At 45.3% G+C, this 23557-nt stretch overlaps 1 protein-coding gene across 27 annotated transcripts in view; it reads left to right on the top strand.

The window, feature by feature from the left end:
- The window catches only part of KCNMA1 (potassium calcium-activated channel subfamily M alpha 1), a 669206-nt gene that overhangs the window by 607366 nt on the left and 38283 nt on the right, over positions 1-23557 (top strand). For all 27 annotated transcript variants that reach the window (XM_036438142.2, XM_045581694.1, XM_045581695.1 and 24 more), the window contains one exon: positions 961-1153. In XM_036438142.2, coding sequence (XP_036294035.1) covers positions 961-1153 — 193 coding nt within the window. The remainder of the gene's footprint in view (positions 1-960; positions 1154-23557) is intronic.

Below are 23557 nucleotides of genomic sequence, written 5' to 3' on the forward strand. Positions count from 1 at the left end.
AATTACTATTATTGGTGTAGTGCGAATTTTTCCTGAACTTTCTCTTTGGATGTCCATAGCTTTATAAATAAATTCATAAACATATAGTTTCATTTTGTGGGATTCTTTTCACATAAAGGATGGCATACTTTTCAAATTGTGTAGAACTTGATTTTCCCTTTTCCCATGTTTTCCTCTGTGCCAGATTCTTCCAAGGCGATGCCAGCGTGGAGAGTGGTCTCCGCCCCTTTCCTGATTGCATAGACTCCCATGCTATGTAGGCTCCATAGTGTGTTTAGCCATCCCTATGTTGTTAGGCAATTTCCTTATTTTTTTTTTCTGCTAAAATAAAATTCTGTGACTTGAAACTTCACTCCTTTCCCTCTCCCCTTTGCAAGATGTACATAGCTGCCTCCCGCACCCCCTTTCCCCACCTCCTCCCAGCCCACATCCTCTGAGGGCAGCCTTGTCTCAGCCTCATCTCCTCACGACTGCTCATTGGCCATTCCCCTTGCCTGCATCGGAAATTCTCCTTGGAGCTGCTGTCTTTTGCTGGTGACAGAAGTGACCGGCTATTAAATAAACAGGCACTGGAAACCCACCCCCTCATTACGTTCTGAAAGCCTGAGGTTGCCACAGGACAGTTCCTTAAATCAAGACAATTTCCAGCAGGAAGGAGACGTAGAACCCTGGCAATATTCCTCCCTCGTTTGTTAGTAATAGCTTGATTGAGTATTGAGAGCGAGCCTAAAATGCTGCCATCAGCACCGACTACCCTTTAGATTAGCACACAGCTCCTATTCCCCTGAATGCAGTTAGGCCAGCTTAATGTCAAGGCATAAAGAAGATACTTGTTAAATAATTTCCCAAAGCTCCAGCACGATCTTTAATTTGTTTTTCTTTTCTTTTTTTCCCCTCTTTCCCTTCTCGTCCCTGGGTCTCACTTTTGCTTCTATTTTTTTTCTTTCCTCTCCGCCAAAGGGTACGCCATTAAGTCGGGCTGATTTAAGGGCCGTCAACATCAACCTCTGTGACATGTGCGTTATCCTGTCAGCCAATCAGAATAATATTGATGATACTTCGCTGCAGGACAAGGAATGCATCTTGGCGTCACTCAACATCAAATCTATGCAGTTTGATGACAGCATCGGGGTCTTGCAGGCGAATTCCCAAGGTAAGGACAGCCTGTAATAGTCCTCTCCTCTGCCTGCAGGGGACAGGGGCTGGCAAGAGGGATATCCTTCACTCTGCAATTCACAGAGGCTCACATCGGCCTGCCAGGCAGGGGACCCCGCAGTCGGTCACTGTGGTGGCTCTCAAAGGGGCAGGTGCTGCCTCTCCTGGCCATCCCAGGACCCAGGCAGGAAGACCCACACTCAGAGCATGCTGCCTTCCTGGGGAATGACCCAGCCTTTCCATCGCCACCCCTCAGCCTTCCCAAACGGTGGTTTTGTGACCAGGGTCACCAACTAAATGTCAGAGCATTGAAGACGCTGGCTGAGCAATTCACAGCGTTTCTCCCCAGAATATGTCATTGCCACTGACCTCTACGAAGCTTTGCTATTGTTGTTCAGCTTTATGCGATTCTATGCCAACCGAGGGATGTGGCCCCTGGAGAGAGAGGACTGTGTGGGCACTGAAAGTCAGTTAGCAGGAGGTGGTGCTCCTCAGCCCATGCGTTCTCTGCAGGGAGCACAGTAGAGCTAAATGCCACCTTGGCTCTGCCCCAATCTCCTCTGTCATTTTCTCTGGGATCCCGGGCAGGTAGCTACAAGCAAAGATGTCACCAAGGAGTCGCAGGAAGGCAGCACAGCAAAAACCCCGTAACAGCCTATCTAATTAGGGCCTCAGCAGAATAGGCTGGGAGGCATTTTTCTCCCCAAAGCACCATTGCGTAGGCTTGCCCTGAGCTGTAGGATTATTGTCATGTGTGGTCTGCTGGAGGGGTGGCACTGGGGGCCTGAGGAGGACCTGACCACCATCATTCCAGGAGCCAAGGTAGAGGGAGCACAGCCCATAGAAACCAGGGCTGCTGGGGCGTAGACACCATCGCATTGAAGCGATAAAGCTCAGCTCCACGCATTGTAGACCTGTGCCAATTCTGCATCACCACCACCGCCTTCTGACATCTGGTGTGAGGCCAGGGCCAGTCGTAGTTCCTCGAATCCTCTTCCTGATGTGGTCTGGGCTGGAGTCTGCCAGTGAGAGGGGGGCCTGAGAGAGACCTGGAACAGGGAGAGAAAGGGAGGCAGCTACAGCCAGACCCTGCTCAGATGTGAGGCTCCAAACAGACCTCAGGGCAGCCTGCTGAGAACCACGGCTTTGGTGCTGGGGAGTGAGACAGAGGAGCTGGCTTCTCTGGGCATCTGAGACTCACGGCATCTTCTGGGAAGCTCTGGAGAGCCTTCCAGTTGGTGTTGCAAATGAAACAGTGCATGGTGGCCCATTCGACTTGCTCCCACAGCCTTCCCAATGGTGGTGTCAGCTTCTTCATACTCGGAATAGAGTGGCTTCTTTTCTGAACCCTGATGGGGATAGCCAGAAGCCCAGTTTGGACCTCTCCACTCTCTCATCCTCTGCCTCTCCTGCACATTTTAATCTTGGTGCCCACTAACTCAGCAGTACCTGCAGGGCAGGACAGGGCAACATGCCAGGCTCTGAGGACAGCTCTTAACACCCAGCTGCGTGCTGGGGAGGCAGAGAGTGGAGGTGACAAGGCTGTGAGCAGATAGCAAGCTAGCCTACGAGGTGCCTTTAAGAACTTGTACTTCCATATGGGTTCTCTGAACCAGCCAGGGTGACTGCCAGGGACCGTGTTAGAAATGCAGAATCTCATGCCTAGCCCAGACTTTCTGGGTTGGAAGCTGAATTCTGAGGGTACTGGGTAACTCATGTGTATGGCTCTAAGGCACAATCAATCTTCACACTAAGGAATCCAGGTCCAATGAACATGCTGACCACCCGGCCAGCTGCTCCTCCTCTCTGGGCAGGACCACCAGGGAGAAGGGAAGGAGGTAGAGCCAGAAGTGCTCCCTGAGGGTGGAGGGGGCCAAGCAGAAGGGACAGAAAAGCACCCCTGTCCCCAGCATGCCCACTTCCTCCCAATCCAGTCATTGGGATTTTCCAGGCCCATGGATCAAAGTCTTCGTGCACAACTTATACAATTGGCACTTGAACAGAGAGGTTTGTGCTGCAAGGGTCCACATATACATGATATTTTTCCATAAATACAGTGCTATAAATCTATTTCCTCTTTCTTATGATTGTCTTAATAGCATTTTCTTTTCTCTAGTTTACTTTATTGTAATGATATTGTAATAATAATATTGTCTGACCATCCAACTGATCTATATGATGCACACTGACCACCAGGGGCAGACACTCAATGCAGGTGCTGCTGAGCAGCAGTGGTTCTCAGGTGACGCACCCCAAAACCAGAGAGAAGGGAACCGGATTACTGGTGGGGCCGTGTGATTTTACCTTTGGCTGTGGGTTATGTTGTTGCTGGGGCACTGTTGGCCCTGAACATGGTTTACTGCACACTTGCGTTTGCATTCCACATCATGTATGGCAGCAACTTTGCAGAGTGCCCTCTCCCACTCCAGGACCCCTCGGGGGATGTCGGAGAGCCAGATCTGGCCCAAATCCCTCAGGCCATGCCGAAGAACCCCACCTGCTAGAGGGCCTCAGTCACTTTGCAAATGCTGGGGAGGGAGCATGGGAAGTTGACTCCAGGGCGTGTCTGGCCCATTTCACCCAGTCCCACTCTGCCAGCCATCTTATAATTAATTTTCTTTCAATGTGCATGAATCCAAGCACCAGGTCACTAGTAGTATATAATACATATAACATGCATAATGTTTTAATTAATTGTAGATGTTGTTGGTGAGGGTTTGGTAAGTGGTAGGCTATTAGTAGTCAAGTTTTTGGGGAGTCACAAGTTATATGTGGATTTTCAACTGCATGGGAGGTCAACATTCCTAAACCCCTGCATTGTCAAAGCCCAACGTATATGCATCTGAAATAGATCTTTCTTCTAGCTCTCACAAACCTTATCCTGGCCTCTCAGGTCCTCTCTAATGGCCAAATGGGTAAAATAACATCCTCTTCTCAGATACCTACCCAAAGCTCAAAAGTCTTCGTTACTGTTTTTAGCACAGAAATAAGCAAGAAAAATAAGTTTCGATGAGAGATAAGGAGGAAAGGGGAAGGGAGTTCATATTTTTCTGAGAGAGAGAGAGAGAGAGAGAGAGAGAGAGAGAGAGAGAGACTTCTTTTGTACAAGCTCAGACGTACACATGAATATATGCACACAGAGGTGCACACAGCTCACAGGAAGGCAGAGGATGTGCTCTGGAGACCCTCCCAGGTTCCCAGTAGAATGGAGGGTGTGTCCCCCAGTCCCCAGCAAGCAGTTGGATCTGCTCAGTGAGGACCTCAGGAGCTGTGGACACACGGAGCCTGTAGTTCCCTCCTTTCTTTCTGTGACTGCTCTGCTCATTCTTGGTGCTTGGTTTCTAATACTAATCTGGTGACACTCTGACCTTCCCAAAGACAGTTGCTTGGCAGTGGGCATTCATGAGGGCAGTGGCTTCCTCCCGAGGGGCAGGCTTTATAAATTCACCCACTCCTGGGGTCCATCCCAACCTGTGGGGCCAGATGGATGAGCTGAGTGTCCCTGACACTGTCTCTCCCCCCCATTTCCCCATACCCCCTACTTCAAGACCCTTCTCACCAACTGCAGGGCTCGTGTGGCTCAGATATATTTATTGCCATTCTGCAGGGCTTTGGGAGGTCAGAGCCCAAAATGGATTCCTGTTCCTCTTTCACTTTGGGAACCAAATGTAACCCCTCCCACCAAATGTTAACTACATAGATTTCTGGCCACTGCCACCCCATTGTCCTTGCTATTTCTTCTGTAGTCCTTTGTAAAACCCCATAGTTTGCTTAGTCCTGAGAACTATATCACCACCTTTGAAGAAAGCAGCAAGATAGAAATGTGGACTCGGGACAGATGTGTGTGCCCTTGGACCAGCTTAGTCAGGAGGCCCCGTGCTATTTTCCTCTGGAGAGTTTTTCTGTCCCGATGCAAGAAAAATGTGTCTTAACAATGCGAAGGGAGAGTCCTCATCGGGATTTGTGTTCAGACACTTGGCACTGCATGTCACATGGTCTCCTAGACAAACAAAACTTTGTCTCCCCTCTTCTCTTTTCACATCCCTGTGGTGTCGCTATCTGAGCCCACATGGTGTCAGAGCTGACCCAGCCTGGGGATTCTGGCCCAGACGCTTTCTGAAATGATCTGAGATGTGATGGCTGGTTGTCGAAAACAATTACAGAGAAGGTGGCACACCCCGTGCGGATGGTCTATCCGATGTGACAGTTGGGTCTATGAGATGCAGTTTTAATATACAGCAGGCGAGGCTGCAGTGACAATTACATAAAGCAGGTGAAGCCGCTTCTTGCTGGTCAGCAAACATCAGCTCAGAACCACTTTACGGCTCTTTACCAGCAACTAAGTGCCTTTATTTACAGAGCGCCTGTCACTTCCCTCTGGCTGGAGAGCTGGTATATTATTTAGCACACATTTATCTGGGGAAAACATTTCAATTTAAATCAGCTGGTACAACAGTGGCTCTTGCCAGACGTTTTCCCTGTGGTTCTAAAGGACAGGATCTGAGTCGGGTCTTGGAAGGGAGGGTGAGCAGGGGAGGAGGGCCATTCTCAGAGAGCTGCTGGAGTCAGCACCTGAGAAGAGGGAGCCCGTGTGTGAGCTTCCCGTTACGCTTTCATATTGTTATGAAAGGAGCATCTTACCGTTTCTTCCTGCTCAACCCTCAAGGGAAAGAACAAGGAATAAAGTGAATGTCCATTATGTGTCAGGCCCTCATGTGTCAGAACACGAAGATGACATGGATTCAGCCACTCGTGGTCATCAAGGGGCTCAGGAGAGTAGAGGAGGCACTGCCAAGAGCAGGTGTAGAGACCAGGGCCAGGCTAGAATGCAGGAGCACATCCTCGTTTTATACATTTCCAAGGAGTGCAGAAGGTTGCCCCAAAGAGATGGCATTTGAAAGCAAGTTGAAAACATGTGGCTTGTGTGACTGAGGAATTAAACTTTCCTAATGTCCACATTGGATGTTACAGGTCTTGGCTTGTTGCTTTGCTCGGGTCTGGTTTTATAGGAAGATGATGATTAAATCCATCTTTTTAAAAGTTAACAGGCAAAAAATGAGCATGGTTTAGAGGTAGAAGGAGATGGTGGCATGAATTATATAAGAAGACTACTACTAAGCACTGCAAGGGGTGGTATGAGGGCTTACAGTACAGATTATTGATGTCAGTAGCTAGGAGAAAACAGCAACTGAGATGAAACTGAAACAAAAAAGTAGCCACTGAAGACCAGTCAGACAGGAATGAGATGAGGATGGCTAAGGAAGAGATATTCGGAATAAGTTTGCTTCAAGATTGGCTATGAGGTGGATGTAAAAGTGATTAAGCAGAGGACCCAGGGGTAGAAACAGGATTGGGGCAGGACATAAAGAATTGGGTCCTGGTCCATTTGAGGTGGAAGTATCTGTGGACTATCCAACAGGAAATTATCAATAGAACATGAGGCAATAGGGATAAAGTTAGGTTAGAAGCTATAGACTTGGAAGTCATTGGAGAGTGGATACTTCCCAGGGAGATAAGCTCCACCAACTAATTAAAAAGAGATAAACATGGGGAACATTAACACAGGGAGAGAATCCAGTGAAAAGAGAAGAGGGTAGAGACATAGAGGAGTGTGCCTGTGTGATATGAAAGGTAAAGAAAAGAGCTGAAGAAATTCCAGATTAGCAAACTAGAGTGTATCCTAATTATGTCTCAATATGTGTGTTTTCCTGAGTAGCTGTGGGCCCTTTAAGAGGTGAGGATTCCTCCTCATCTTGTTCATCTTCATATCTCTAGTGCCTCCAGCACAGGACCTGACAGTTAACATGCAATGAGAATTTGTTGGGCTGAGGAGATTGGAAAGGAAATGGTGTTTAGCACTGTTAGAAACTGCAGAAAAGTCAAGTAGACGAGGGCTGGCAACGGTACATGTGTCCTTCAGGAAGTTGTTGATGACCTTAAGCAAAAACAGCTGAATAGCCTGTGGCCAGCAGAAACCGGTCTTCAGGGGTCTGAGTGTTAATTTAGATATGAGAATTGGAGACTGTATATTGCTTTTTGTGCTGATAGGGGGAGAAATAGGATATTTCGGATCTTGCCAAAGAAAGGTTTTCTTTGGTTGGTTGTTTTTAGAATAGGGGGAAATATAGCTTATTTGTTGGCTGCAGTAGACTGAGTTAAATCCCAAAGGGAAAGTTTCAAGCTATTGGAGAGAGTTGTTAAATGACAGTGAGGGAAGCAGAAAGAAGCAGGAGAAGATGGTGTGTCCTTCAAAGGGAGAAGACTGGATGGGAAAGACAAAACTAGAGGGAGCAACCAGCTTGTTTTTCCTTGAGGAGTTCTGAGAGTGGACAGCTGGGACAGGAAACTGATGAGAGCAGACACCGCAGGAAACATGGAAGGGGGAAGGAGGACTGGAGGTAGGGAAAGCACAGGCAAGCATTGGTGAGCACCCGCTGAGGGTGGGACCCTGAAGGTGTAATTTTCTGTTCAGTGCTTGGCAGGGAAGTTAGATAAAGGAGAACTTGGTGTTAGCGTGGGGTGTAGATTCAGAGAAGGCAAGAAATTCCATGGTGCTGTTGAGAGAATATTAAGATGAGGGGCCACCTACTCCAACATGGTAGAGGAAGAAGTCAAATCAGAGTTGAGGCTTATAGACCAACAGGCCAAAAATGGAACAAGAAATACACCCTGTGAAGTCAAAGAACAAAGGTGGGGAGTAAAGGGGTGGGAGAGCTGAAGGGTGGGGGTTGATCAGTGAGCGGAGTACTTGATGCCCTCAGAGAAGGAAATACGAAGCTGCCACAGAGAATGGTGATGTGTCACTAGAAACAGTTCCTCCCCATGAGAACTCTGAACCCAAAGCAGAGCCCCTCTGAACACCACGAGCACCATTACCACCATCACCAACATCAACTGTAATGCTCATGCTTGCATGGATGTCCACTGGTATTATAGGGGTTGTGGCAACCAAGACAATGTGTGTTTCTTAGATCATTGATTTTCACATGTGGCTACACATTACAATCATTTGAGAAACTAAAAAATATGGAGGCCTGAGTGGCACCTCTACAGTTGTCATGTAACTAGTCTGGTACAGCCCGGGCATCGGGAGTCTGACAAGCTCCCAGGTGAGTCCCCTGTGCAGCCAGGGCTGACAACGCTGCCCTGCGTGCCCCTCAGAGGATGTGTACTAGGTAAGGAGGTTACCGTTGTGATTTCAAAGAGTAGGGAATGGAGACTTAGAGAGGTTAAGTAGTAATTTTTAACCTGGTCTCCTGGAAATCCTAAGTTTTAAGCCATTTTGACTTTTTAAGACAAATCTGTTGACTCAACTTACTGGTCTGTCTTCTTCCTTGTATAATTTTTATAGTATATATTTTTAATTCTCATCCAAGGCTATCTATTTTTTTAATTGATGAGAGAGAGAGAGAGAGAGAGAGAGAGAGAGAGAGAGAGAGAGAGAGAGAGATGAACATTGATGTAAGAGAGAAATATAAATTGATTGCCTCTCACGTGGGCTCCAACCAGAGATGGACCCCACAGCCCAGGTATGTGCTCTGACAGGAATCAAACCTGAGACCCTTTAGTGCATGAGGCAATGCTTTAACCACCGAGAAACACTGGCCAGGGCTTCCTTTCATATATTTGAATAGGCTTTAGTTTTCCCAAGACTGAAAACCCTGAAGTGGAGGAAAAAGAGGTGGGGGAATGTAGTGGAACTGTTTTCTGCTAACTGTATTTGTCAGTCTTGTCCTTGTCCTGTCTCAAGGTGATAAGTAAAGGGTACTGGTTGCCCAGTGTACAGGCCTCCTTCCTGACCACAGCTTTAGAAAGGTGGCTGAGCTGAGGTCCAACACTATGCTGTTATTACACAGCAGCATTGCTCACCACAGAGCCTCCAGTCAGAGTCTCTTTGAGAAACTGAGCGTGTGTATTTCAGTGTCACTGCTGTGTTTGGATGTTGGTGTCCAGGTTCTTCTATCGTTTCCTTTCCTGTTATAATATATGCTCTGCATTCACCTGATTTATGCAACCTGTCCTGAAGGTGCCAGTCCGGTTTCACAAACACATCCAAGCACCTGTTGTGTTCCCAGGCTGTGCATGGCTGGGGAGAAGGGGTCATAAAGGACACTCCTTGTCCTAGCAACCCCCTGTGCAAACACATCACTCTGCCTCAGAGTGCTGGTATATTATTGTGAGAATTACAATCTGTGGAGGCTAACATTGGGGACAGGAAGAGAAAGAGTGGGTTTGAGAGACACTGAAGAAAAGCATAAGATTTCAGCAGGTGGAAACAAATGGATCTGGCTGCAGTCAGTGAGAAGAATAGCAGTCGGGGGGCAGCAGTACACGGGGACTGTTTGAAGGACAGCGGTGAGTGTAATTTGGCTGCAATCCAGTGTGTGTATAAGACAGCAGGGACACATGAGGCTGAAATGTGGGTTGGGCATTGGGGATTTTTTTCTCTTTTTGAGTTAGGAAGCTGTAAATAACTTTTTATGAATTTCTGCGTTAGGAAGCTGTAAATAATTCAGTAGGCACTGGGGAGTTATGGAAGGTTGCAAAGCAAGAGAGTGATGGGATTGGACCCGAGCTTTAGGGAGATTGATCTGGCAGTCCCATGAAGCATTGATCCAGGGTGGGAAGAAGAGGATGCAGGGACACTGGGCCAGGACTGGTTATCCAGAGCCGAGCAGGGGCCTTGAACTGGAGAAGGAATGGGAGGTTCTAGTGGGACACGTGGTAAATGTAAAACAGAGTGTGAATGTGAGCTTCTTGCTCAGTGATGTGGGACAGGGATGCCCATCCCAGGAAGGGGCCTGGGAGTGGAGGGACTGACACTGGGGAGAGTAATGTCAGTAGCGTGGGGTGTTAGCTTGGTTCATTTCCATGTGGCATTGGTGGAAAGTGCAGGTGGGCATGAAAACAGGGTGGGAATGAAGTCCCCAAGCCAGGAGCGGGCAGAGCTAGAGAGCCGTTCCTTTGCTCGTGCTCTAGGCTCAGAGGAGAGCTTCAGGGGAGTGAATGAGAAAGGAAGCTGGAAGGACAGAGCGTGAAGAGCATCTTGGCAGTGGGCAGAGGAGACCATTGATAGAAGCTGAACCCACAGCTGAGCCACATGCCCCAACTCAGGATGTATGTCCACTATGTGGATTTCCTTAAATTTATTTTTCTATAATCTATGCCTCATTATAGCCACCAAGTTAAAAGGATTCACCATGGCTCACACATGCATCAACAGGCACACAAGCATGTATGATGTCCACATGCCTGAGGGTGAGAGCCTCCAGCAGGGAATGACCTTGTCCTTGGAGGTATGGCTGTGGTTCGTGAGCAATAGCCTTGATCGGGGGCACCTAAAGTCTGAGGTTGCTTTCACTGTTCCAGAGGAGAAATGCGCCTTCTAGTTCATCTTTGGGGAAGACCATGTGGATTAGGATCTCTGAATTATTGAAAGACAGAAATCAGGAGTGAATGGGTCCTTCCTAAACTGGAACTTTCAGAGGAAACCCACGGGATGAGATGGAATGGAATGAGGACCCTTGAGCATTAAGTTTCAAATGGTCACTGAAGACAGCCTGCATAAACCTCGCTGATGGAAATGGGATTTATTTTGAACGGTGATTGTTTCGTCCTGGTGGGTCTGAGAGGGAGAGTGTCAAGAGCTATGAAGATTTGAAGGGAGGAATTGACAAACATGAGAATGTTGCCAAGGGGGTGATCAGAATGGGGAATGGCTGGGGCAACACTTCACTTGCCAAGCAGCTAAGCCAGCGGGGCTAGCGGGTTGCAAGGGCCAATTTATCATCTGCTCCATTGCACCAAACCAGGACGGATGGCTAATGATGAAGCAGAAACAGACTTTAGTTCCCCATAAGGAAGACATTTTCAGAACAGAAAGGGCTGCCTGTAAGTGTAGCGAGGGTCCTATCACCACATGTCCCTTTGCCAAAGGAAAGTCACTAACATGATCTTTGTGATGGGAAGGAAATTGGATGAGATGAGTTCTGTGGTCCTTGGTAACGAGCGTCTGTGGTGTTTTGATTTGGATTTTTATGACCTGGGGGTCTGTGTTTTCGATGAGCTACATTCTTACTCCCTTGGGAGAGCAGGGCGTCTGCTGCAATTGGGGTTACAAGGAGTCTTTTAGTGGAGCTTTCACATCCTTCTCAAATGGCACTGCTTTTGTGTGGGAGGCGGGGTGTGGCCGGCGCTGCAGTGAGCAGCTGCACATCTGGCTTTGCCGTTCCTGTGACAGACCACCCCCATCTTCAACTCCCATGTCACCCTTCAACACCTGCCCTTCCCAGTTTTCTCCCTTCTTCCACCCCCCACCCCAAAGCCTCGCTTCCTGTACGCCTACTCCCTTGCCAACATACCTATACACACGTCCTCACACACATTCTCCCTCCCTGACATCAGAGAAGCACTTTTTTTTTTTTTCCCCAGCTGCTCCCATGTAGCATTTCATTGCCACAACCTTCGCTCTCAGTTCTGGAATGGTGATGGGGGAGAAGCCGGGATGCTTTATACCCGCCCAGAAAACCCAGCTCAGCGCTAACATATTTTTCTTCACTTGTAACTGAAACTGCTGTTGGTTCCAGTTGCAAAATCCAGAAAGACAATTATACTTAACTGTTCGGAGATTTATAAATACCGCACTGGAGTAGCCCGTAGGTAGTAACTTTAGATACCCAGCCCAATCATTTTCTTTTTATTGGTGTGTGATTTAGATCTTATTTTGAGTCCTCTATAATAAGGGTGGTACATTTCATTAAAAGAGCTTACTAAACAATAAAGCAAGTCTGGCTTAGGGCTTCGAGCAGGACTCAGGGGCCGAGAGGGCTGCCCTTTCCCATTTCTTCTGTGGACATCGCTGGCGAACGATGTATCTCGGAAAAGCAGCAATGGCAGCTGTTTTCTAAATGACTTCAGCTTTTCCCTGCATGGCATCTCTCAGCCCTGAGAGATCTTCTGAAGACAGCCATTTACTATTCCGGTAAGAGAGTCCCAGGGAAAGGAGCAAGAGAAACAACAGCAAGGACAACAGTAGCTCTGGTGAGAGAAGGAGAGGCCTGGTCACTTGGTGAGGGTTGGAGGTCTCTTTGCTTGATGGTCTCCCTTAGGGAGTGGATGTGGGAAGAGACAGTGAAAATGGACCAAACTACCCTTTCTTTCTGATTGTATACAAAGCAGAGTCTCGTCCAGAAACTGTGCCCAGCTTGGGACAACTGCAATGAAAGGAAATCTTAGCTTCAGAGACAGAAAACAGATGTCGCCTAGTGTTGGGGTTGGGCTGACCTCCTAACATCAGGCTTTCATGAGCTGCTTTCGTCCTTAAACCTTGGAGGCCTAGTTAATGCTCTTTAAAAACAATTAAAATTCCTTTTGTTTTTCCAGGTGAGTCTTGCACCGGGCACATTCATATGCAATGTCACATTTAATCTTCATGTTAACCTGCTGAGACAGAGGTGTTTTTTTTTTGTTTGTTTTTTTATCTCCATTTTACAGATGAGAACATTGAGGCTCAGAAAAATTCCACAACTTTCCCAGTCTCATAGTTAGTCAAGAAGACATGGAGTTTATCTTCAAACTGGTCCCAAAGCCTGAGCTTTTCCCACCACATCAGTCTACCTCCCATAAGAGAACACGTGTCTAAATCTATATGTGCTTTTCGAGGTCAAGGGAGGACACCTGGGGGCAGACATCCAGAGACATGAAGGCACTCAAGTCATGCCATTTCAACCCTTAAACTGCTCCTTGCACCCAAGGGCTGGAGTTTGTTTTGAATGTTCTTGTCTCCATGCATCCCCATTGTGTGGGTCCCTGGCCCTCCCCCTTCCAACCATCAGAGACACTAGGGCTCTCCTGACCCCCATCTTTCTTGCCACAACACCTAGATGAACAAGAGTAGAGTTGGGAGACGTATGAAGAGTTCTGTGTAGCCTGTTTCTGTATAATAGTATAATTGTTTGAGCTTTTCTCTCCTGTTAATACAGATTTTATTTTGGAGCTGTCGGAAAGACAGTGGGAAGTTTGAAACTCAGATGTTGTGTTGTATGTGTGGCTTTTGTTTTGTGTTCTTTTGTCTAAAAACTTATACAATATTTCCAGGTTTTATTTATTTATCCCACTCTCCAAGCAGTAGTTTCCATGGAAAGTAGAAGATAAGAGTGAACAGACTAGTCCAGCCCCCAAGTCTAGGATTGCAGGTGGTATGTTATGCTCAGAAAGTTGTCCAGAAGAATTGTCCTGAGGGAGGAAAGTGCAGCTGTAAAAGAAGTCCTATAACCCATGGACCCTTTGAGGCCCCTGATAAAATCCCAATAAGGATGGGTTGATTAACAGTTCTTGTCCTGAGCTTCATCTTGGCTTAGGCCCTGTGCCTGAGATTAGTGTCCCTGCTCTTCTCCATGGTCTTTGCTTTCATGATGCTAATGGGATCTACACTGAGTGGCCACATTATTATGATCTCTGAGCACATAATAATCTGGCCTCACAGTGTGTATCCTGAATAATAAAAGGCTAATTGCAAATTGTCCCCTCTACCAGGAGTTCAACCAGCAGGCAGGCTGTCCAACTGCCCATGTCCCCTCCCCCAGGCCAGGCTGGCCGGACCCCACCCATGCACGAATTCCTGCACCAGGCCTCTAATATATATATACTGAGTGGCCAGATTATTATGTGTTCAGAGATCATAATAATCTGGCCACTCAGTGTATAGGCAGATACTCAGAATAAGTAGTATGGTACTACTTGAGTGTACATGTTTAACAATATACAATCTAAACATTCTGAAGTACTGTGTAAAATGCCTGATGTGAATCATTTGTAATTTTTTGAAACATGCATTTAATTCACATGTTGTGAGGACAGTATGCATGCCTGAAGCTAACAACCGTGCCCAGCCATCTACTCCATGCGTTTTTGTCTTCATTATTTTACAGGCAAAAACTCATGTGAATTCCTAAAACCATTTTTTTTTCTTAAAAATTGCCTTGCAAATAAACCAACTGATTTATAAATGTCTTTAGTTACAGATTTATAGAATATTAAAGGATAAATGATTCTATATTTATTGGTGGAATGTTCTGGAAGAAGTTAGTCTCCAAATTCTAGAAGATCAGCATAGTAGTCATTGAGCACCCTGTAAGGATTTTCTACCAGATATTGTGTCACCAGATGTTGCCACACCATCACAATATGTTATGAGAAGGCAGAGGTTGCTTTGGGTTGAGGATGGTTTATAGTTTGAGTAAATGGAGTTGAATTTGAAAATAGTCAGGATTATCCCACGTAAAGGGGCAGACAGAAAAGGGCCGAGGCTGGAGAGAAGGCGAGACCAAGTGTACTCACAGAAGGGCTCTTGGTTATGCACTTACTAATGACATAACTGAGGGGGCTTATGACTCTCGGGGTGTCAAAGGAAATGACCACAAGGGGAAGTCACTGCTAACTGGGTAGGCCCTCAAAGCAACAGCCTGTTCTGTGTTTTACTGACCTCTCCCTTTCACCAACGGTCAGAAATATATTTAAACACTTCACACAACACCTCGCACCTAGTAGATGCTTAGTAGAGGTTTGTGGAGTGAGCAAATAAATGATTTAATCCTGCTATCTGTTGTTTGCAGCCTTCTCTGTCTTAGTTTGCCTTCAAATGCCATCAAGCAGCTTGATGTCTTTATTAAATATCCCATCCTTTCCTTGTAGGCTTCATTCACTCTCCACTCACTTGACAGCTGAACACTGGGAAAGTGTTACAAAGACTGAAGACATTGAACTTGTCAGTGGGAGCTGAGGTCAGATTTGTCCAAGCGTTCTCTAGTGTAACTCATCTTATTCCTTTAGATCACCCCTGGCCTCATTGCAGGTCCTATTGGATGGCCCTCATCCAGGGCCTCAGGGATGCTGTAGGATTGAGACCTACAGTAGATATATAAAGGGCAGACAACATCTCTATTTCTGCTCCAGGAAGCTTTGAATGGCTTCGGAGAGCTTTCTTGGCCACGCGGAGGTGGACACGCTTCGCAGCCGCAGGCTGGCCAATGGTGCCCCCGTGCCTGGGCGGAGGGAATTCAGTGATGGCCTTATTGCTCTAGTTATTGTGGTGAATCACAACAGGCTGTCAGAGTGTAGGGTCAAGGAAGTAGGTTTCAAATCATACTTTTGTCAAGTTGTGTGTTATTTGACTTTGGAAAAGCACTCTATGATTTTATTTCTCCCTCTATAAAGTGGGGCTTGTTATAGTGGCCCCACCCAGGTACCCTGAGGGATTGTGTGAGAATCCAGAGCTGATGGCCATGGATAGGTTGATAAAACATCAAGGTAGAATGAGCACTTTTCAGTCAAGTTGAAATCACAGCACACGTGGGCTCTGGAACTGTCAGCCTGGTTTGAGTGCCAGCAATGCCACCTAGTAGGCTTGTGGCAACTATTGATACCCTTTGTCTCTCGGTTCTCTCACTGAGAATACTAATTGGAAGGCATAGAATGGGCGTTATGGAAGTGCAGGGCATCGGAGAAATGAACTTTGACTCATGAACTTCCAGGTGATTCCCAGTCTTACACCATCCTGATGGAGAAGGAGCGGGGAAAATAAACCAGAGTGCGCATGGTGGGGGATCAAGGCAGGTGGTGCAGGTGGTTGTCTGGATGCTAATGGGCTTAGGAAATGGAAAATTTTTGAAAATCAATCAGACCCTGGGTCTCAGGACAAGCAAGGATGATAAATAATGAGCATGTCAGGATTGAAGTTTCACACTTAATCTATAAACCCACTCCTAATAGGCCCCAGATGATTATACATTCATGGTGGCTTTCTACTTATTGGGATTGTATGAAGCTCTTCCACGTTTCTAAAGGAAGTCCAGGCATGTCTCTTTCTTATTTATTTGCATAAAGGAACCTGAGGAATCTTTAAAGGAAACCCTCCTTTTTTATGGGCATTAATTATACACCATGCTAGCAAGCAATGGCCTATATGTTATGAAATATTAAATCAGAATGCTTCCCACTCCCAGATGTCCCACAGATAAATACGGCAGGATTTTGAAGTCCCTCTTGGAGCTGTTTTGCCTGCAAATTTATTGTTTTGTCTCCATTTTCGGAAAGCTCTGTTTTCTGTGAAGTATAGCACTCTGGGTAGTTTTTAAGGCGCAAAGTCCTCTGGAGTTGCCTGTGTCGGCAACAACTCTTATGTAGATGGCACACGAGGGATGGCGCGTTGATCGGCTCCTTTAAGATGACAAATGGGCAGAGAGCGTTATTGTCTTTGATTGCACGCCTTACATCATCTGTATGTAGGAATAAGAGGGCCATACGTTATCTTTAGCCATTTTATAAATATTTAAGTCCTTATAGTTGCCTGAAGATATTAAAGCATATTTTACAGTAGTCGGAATATAAATATTATATATAGCACAAGATACCAAAGTAGTTTAATGAATTCATAATTTTCTGCTCACATTTATTGGAATGTGTTTTATGTTCCAAAAGTTCCATTTAAAGAATAAGATCCCATTCTGCTTTCTGACAACGCACTAAGTGTTGGCTGGCGTTGCAGGCGGGGTCTGGGTTCCGATGTCTGTAGAAGCTTTCATTAGGAGTCAGGGGAGCAGGAAGTCAGGGCCCTGGGATATATTTCCTTAATCCCTACATTTAAAAATACATATAAATAACTTTCAAATAAACAATTCTGGTGCTTATTTAAATCATAAAGCGTTCCAAAGAGAAAACTTTTTATAGCTTCTTTCCTCTATTTCAGGGAGATTAATTCACAAAAACCTAAGTAAGGACAATAAACACGTGGTTTGTAATTTTCCTGTCCTCCCCACCCCACCCCCTCTTGTAAATGGACACAGACCCTGTTGGCCAGGCTAGAGCGGGAGTCTCGGTATCGATGTGGACAGTGATGGCCCAGTGCGTTCTGTGTATTTCTCTCTAAGACAGAGTTCCAGCTTCTTAACCATGATCCCAAAGGCAAGGGGGTGACAGGGAGAATATGCCTGCACCTCTTTTCAATGTTCCAGTGAAATATAAAGACTCTCCTCTTTAATATTTCACAGAGTTTCTCCAGCTCCCAGCGGGAGTCCGTGCTGGGTAATGTTTGCTAATTACCAACAAGGAAACTAGACATACAATGCTGGTAAATTACCTGACCCTTTCCATTTTAATGAGGCAACCAGGATTTCTCGAAGTGATGTTGTTTCACTGGCTAATGGTGTCAGCAATGTTGTAATTGTGGGTTGAGGCACATTAGCTGAACAACCACATGTAGAAAAAGGGCTTTCTCTCCAGAAGCCCTTCGGAGACTAGAACCTTATAATCATTAAGCCTCTGTCATTTGCATGCTGCTAATCACTTACTTTATTATCCTGTATATCCATTGTCTTTCTTTAATTGCTCTTTAAATTAAAATTAAAAATAGTTCTCAAGCCCACAATGGCTGGGATAGCATCTTGATTATGAAGATAACTTCAAGGAAATGGAACAACTGGTGATGTATTGCCGGGATTAGGAGAGAGTCCCACTGTTATGTACGTGCCTACAGGCCCCAGGGGCCTCGTTGTGGCAGTTTCTCTTCCTTTAGCCCATACTGTTTGTTTAATAAATGGTTATGTATGGCCTTTTCAGCCATTACAGCAACTTTGGAGAAAGTACATCCTTCTCATTGGTTTGGGCACTGAAATCTCATTCATTCTCTGGGCAAAGGTATAAAATTGAATTGAAAGGCAAGGTCTGCTCTAGAGCCTCTGAAGAGACTCTCTTGACTCACCTTGCTAGTTTATTCTGTACCTGTTTACTTTTTTTAAAAAAAAAAAAGGCATCATCAAGAGCCGAAATGGACCTTAATGATATCCCCACTTTACAGATGAAGAAACTGAGGACCAGAGCAGTTACCAGGACTGTGTTCACACAGTGGAAGAGGGTCCCTGGAGGGAGGAGCACGTGTTATGGGCTGCTCCTGAGAGTAGATTTGATGTCATGCCTTGAGTTGTAATACGTAAACTGTGGGGTTGTCATGGTGCAGGGCATTAGTGTGTGTCGCTTGTGTACATATATGTACATATATTGGTGTGTTTGTTGATGCAGACTGTGTGCCAGGGTACTGCAAGAGTAAGCTTGTGTCTTTTATTTTTTTTAAAACAAACAAACATACACACAATCACATGGGTGACATGAGGTCATTCCTGAATATTGAGTGTGAAACCCAGAGTTATTATATTATGGTTGCAATATTATATATGATGCCCCAGAATCGAGATGATAAAGTTTTTGGATCCAGCCAAAGCCGGTTTGGCTCAGTGGTTGAGCGTCAGTCTGCGGACTGAAAGGTCCCAGGTTCGATTCCGGTCAAAGGCATGTACGTTGGTTGCGCACATCCTAGGTTGGGGATGTGCAAGAGGCAGCTGGTCGATGTTTCTCTCTCATCGACGTTTCTAGCTCTCTATCTCTCTCCCTTCCTCTCTGTAAAAAATCAATAAAATATATTTAAAAAAAAAAGTTTTTGGATCTAGAAGGGATTAGGGCATTGCTTGTCTGCCTCAATTTTATAGATGAGAAAACCGAGTTTGAATAAGACAGTGCTTCCCCCTAAGTTTTCACAAGAAATTAGTGCCAAAACCCAGGTCTTCTGATTCTCTGTTTCTCTGTCAGCATTACAAGCCTATTGTCATCATCATCATGGGCATCCTCATCATTGTCTTCATCATTGTAAATGAGTTACTTTTAAAGGGCCAGGCATTGCTGTAAGCAGTTTACCTGTATCATTACTTAATCTCCATGACATGCGACTCTTCCATTTTACAGATGAGGAGATGGAGACACAGAATTTAAATAAATTGCCCTGGATCACAACAACTAGCAACTGAAAAAAAGCAGCACTCAATCTCGGGGAGTCTAGCTCCAGCATTTGAGTTCTTAACCGTGACGTTATGGCTCATTTCAGGTTGTGGTCCACAGACATTGATCACGGAGTAAACAGAGTTGCTCAAAATCAAGCTAGCACCGATCAACCCCTTCTTTTAATAAAAGTGTGCGTGTGTGTGTGTGTGTGTGTGTGTGAGAGAGAGAGAGAGAGAAAGAGAGAGAGAGAGAGAGAGAGAGAGACTGCCTGACCCCCAAGATCCAAGATTCTAGTTATATAGTCATCTGCCAGCATAAACAACATATACGCAAGAAAGCCTTTAAAACTTAAAAGAGGAAATTTAGTGCTCCATTTTAAAGGACTATCACATGTTTGGAAGCTGGGCTGCTATTTCTGCGGGGCGCTGTCTGAGAGCGTTTCAGAGACAGCTGGCCCGATGCTGCTGGTGATGGGATCTGCTTTGCTGACCTGCACAGCCATGTCTTGGATCACTTGGCAAATCCATCTTTTGCAACTACTTAATTTTCTGTGCACTTAAGATATGGGTGTTTTCCTTTGCTTGTGATTTCATAGCTCTCCTTCTTGCTACACTGGCCATTGGTCCGTGCTAAACCAAACAACTGGGGCCCATTTGGCACTGAGTGTTTCAGACGTGAAGGGACATTTGAAGTGCATGACAAATGCCGAGAAACAAAGCCCATGGCACCGAGCACATAAAGAAACTGTTTATAATGTAAAGGTGGTTACATTTTCAGTCAATCTATCACTTTAATGAGCTCTTTGCATTTCTTTGATTAATGCCCACAAAAGGGGGAGAGAAAAAAATTGATGTAATGGAAACAAAATGGTACATAGTCTTGGCAGCACGAGGGAGGTTTCTATGGTGTTTTATGAGCATCCACTTCATATCGCTGTCTTGCGCTTTGTATATCTACCTTTCCCCTGGCACCGGGCGCCCCTGGTTTACGGGAAATGTGATCCAGCATGAAAGAAGAGACCCGGCCTTCGAGGTCTTTGTCCCCTTGTGGTGCCAGCGAGGAGGGAGAGTCCAGGACAGGAATGAAGATTTAATAATAATAATAATAAATAAAAGACATACTCTGTGCCATATTGAACTTAAGAATCCAACAGGTATGCAGATTTTAAAAGAGAGAACCTTAAAGATGTTTTGAAAACATTAAAATTGCTATCTAGTAATTCCTACATCATTAGTAGTAATCCATACAGTTCAAAACAGTGAATAACAGAAATGGGAAAGTGCAGAGGATGACATCATCATGAGTAACTAATGGATTGATAAGAATGCTCATCTTATCAAAATGGATTGATAAGAATGTTCATCTCTCTCTCCCTGGGGGACAGGTTAGACCAGGCAGTCTTCCTGGAGGAGGTGAAGGAGGGCAGGAGCTGGGTTGAGAGGGAAGAGGGGAGAGAGGGGAAGAGTGGGTAAGGCGTGCTGGGAGTAGGGATGAGAATCAGCAAGGGCCAGTCTCCTGTGTTGGGACCCAGCTCTCATTTTCCCCTCCTCAGCCATGTGCATGCAGCACTGTGGGTTTGTGGGGCTCTTTAAAGTCACATGAGCACTTGGCACGTTTGCTCCAAGATTGAGCAACTCTGATGACATGGTGGGAAGTTGCAGTAGTGGAGAACTGGGAACCCCGTAAACTTCTTTATAGCCTTGTTCTTCTTTTCTTTTATTTTCTTCTTTTCTTTTTAAATCTTCACCCAAGATGTTTTTCTCATTGATTTTTAGACAGAGTGGAAGGGAGGGGGAGAGATAGAAAGAGAGAAACATCGATGTGAGAGATTTTTTTTTTTGTATTCTAATTGCACAAATAAAACATTAATTTTATAAAATTTGTATTCCCTATCATTTTATCACTTAGACACTAGAAGTTGACACAATAGTTTTGTTTCTGTATATTTAGATACTTTCCCCCTCAAAATAAATCATTCATATTAGTATGTGACCTATATGTTTCCACAAATAGTTTATTATGACCATTTATCCATGTCATTAAATGTTTTTCTGGGTTTTTAGTGGATGCATACTTAACAATTAGTTTCCTAAAACTAAACATTCATGTGTTTCCAATTTAACATTGTTATTTAATCTGCACAAATGAAGAACACAGTAATCAGATCTTTAATAGAGGGAAATTGTGGCTAAACATATATTTTCAGATGTGAAATTGATTAATCCACATGTGTCAAACACAAGGCCCGCGGGCCAAATCTGTCCCACCAGGCCTTGCAATGTGGCCCGCACCGCGCTGTCATCACTGCACTCCGCTGCGTTTCCATCACAATGACAGTTTATGACTGTTCAGTAAACCATTCGGCCTGCGATTTAGGCTGGATTTTAGATTTTGGCCCCTTCTCTGATTGAGTTCGACACCCCTAGATTAATCCAAAGGGTATGTAAAATTTTAAGTTTTTTGATTCATATTGTCAAAGTGCATCTTATTTTAAAGTTGTAAGATCAATTAGGAGGGGTAGAAATCAATTAAGAAGTTGTGGAAGATTCACTCTGTCACCCTGGGGAAGACATTAGACAGGTGAATATTAGTTTTCATAATTTTTCCAAATCTGTAGTCTTATTTGTGTTTAAGTTGTGATTTCCCCCTTCCTTCCTTCCTTCCTTTCTTCCTTCCTTCCTTCCTTCCTTCCTTCCTTCCTTCCTTCCTTCCTTCCTCCCCTCCCTCCCTCCCTCCCTCCCACCCTCTCACCCCCTCTTCCTTCCTCCCTCCTTCCTTCTTCCTTCCTTCCTTCCTTCCTTCCTTCCTTCCTTCCTTCCTTCCTTCCTTCTTTCCTTCCCCTCTTCCTTCCTCCCTCCTTCCTTTCTTCCTTCCTTCCTTCCTTCCTTCCTTCCTTCCTTCCTTCCTTCCTTCCTCTGACCGCTCTGAGATACTGTAAGCCTTTAAGCTTATCATAAGGAAAGAGACTGTCTGCTTGGAGACTCTTGCAAATATATTTGTTCCATATGTGTGAGACTTGTCTAAGTGCTGAATGTATCTTATGAAATTTAATGAGCAAATAGCTATAGAGAACTTTGTTTAGTTTAGCTCAGACCCCAAATGCAAATTCTAAAAAGGATGAGGTACTTTATTCAGTAGGTAGAATCATCTTTCCAAAGCATTCCTCAAATATGGTCTCTAGGATAAAGAACTATTAAAAATATCAATGTTACTTATTGTAAATAGAAGAAATTAAAGGCTGGGTCATTGATCCACATTTTGTCACTGGTCATGGGAAATGAATAAAATCCTTGGCTGAAGATATAGTCAGTCACTTGTTTCAACAGAAAATAAGACCTGCATGCCTCATTTCACCAAGAACAGAGATTTTTCTCAGTTACTGTATTACTGAGGGAATTTGGTTGCAAGTGATAGAAATCCAACTCAACAGGCTTGAATAAAAAGCAGGCACATTTGGTTAGCCCAGGAGGTTGGATGGTATCAGAAATCTGTGCCCCTCTTGAATTGCTTGCCCCATCCATGGTCACCACTGGCCCCATTCTTACATCCTTCTGGCTTTGCATCCAAAACACCTTTTGCATAGTGTTCTGGGGAGAACACAGATTGGCCCCAGCTTGGGGTAAGGCCCATCTCTAAAGGAGTCATGCAGCCAGGATTCTGGGGACCATCTTGCTGGCTCTGTGAAGTCAGGCTGTCTGGCTTCATGTTACCATTCTGTGGCCAGGGTGGCACAGGGTTGTGCTCCCACCATCACGACCACCAAACACTGTTGAAGGAGTTAAAGAGGGACAGATAACAGCCAGTGAGCCCTTTCTGGTTCTATTTCCTTGGATTCGATCACTTCTGTGCTCTGAGCTTCAGTTTCTTCATCTCTGAAATGGAGCAGCTGATTCCGAGATTCCCAAATCTCTTACATTTCTAACATGAGGGGTTGGCAAAGAGGTACTCACTTTAGGCTCTGGGTGGGGACAGCTGTCAGCTCCAGGCAGATGAGTTACTTCATATATATATATTTTTTTTATTTATTGATTTTTTACAGAGAGGAAGAGAGAGAGATAGAGAGCCAGAAGCGTCGATGAGAGAGAAACATCAACCAGCTGCCTCCTGCACACCCGCTACCAGGGATGTGCCCGCAACCAAAGTACATGTCCTTGACTTGAATCGAACCTCGGACCTTTCAGTCCACAGACCGACGCTCTACCACTTGAGCTAAACCGGTTTCGGCACATGAGTTACTTTGAAGAAAGCAGAAAACACAGTTGAAATTGGCAGAGGAGTTCCCCCTTCTTGCCTCCCTGACATTGACCTCGGTCACCCCATTGGGGGCTCCTTCTATCTTGGGCTCCAAGTGGAAAGTGGTCAGTTGGGCAGTGTCAGGAGAAACTGCTTCCTTGGTAAATAATCGTTTTTTATTGAGTCCATACTGGTCAGCTGCCTGACCTTCATGACTGAGCACTCCAAATGGCAAAGCCAGTGAAAACTATGAAAACACAGTGAAGGTTCAACTGAGTTCTTCCCTTCGCCAGGTTTCTCTTGCAGACTTTTCCATGAATCTACTTCCCAGACCGATCCTGTG

Source organism: Pipistrellus kuhlii, unplaced genomic scaffold, assembly GCF_014108245.1.
Source record: "Pipistrellus kuhlii isolate mPipKuh1 unplaced genomic scaffold, mPipKuh1.p scaffold_m20_p_15, whole genome shotgun sequence".
Taxonomy (NCBI): Eukaryota; Metazoa; Chordata; class Mammalia; order Chiroptera; family Vespertilionidae; genus Pipistrellus; species Pipistrellus kuhlii.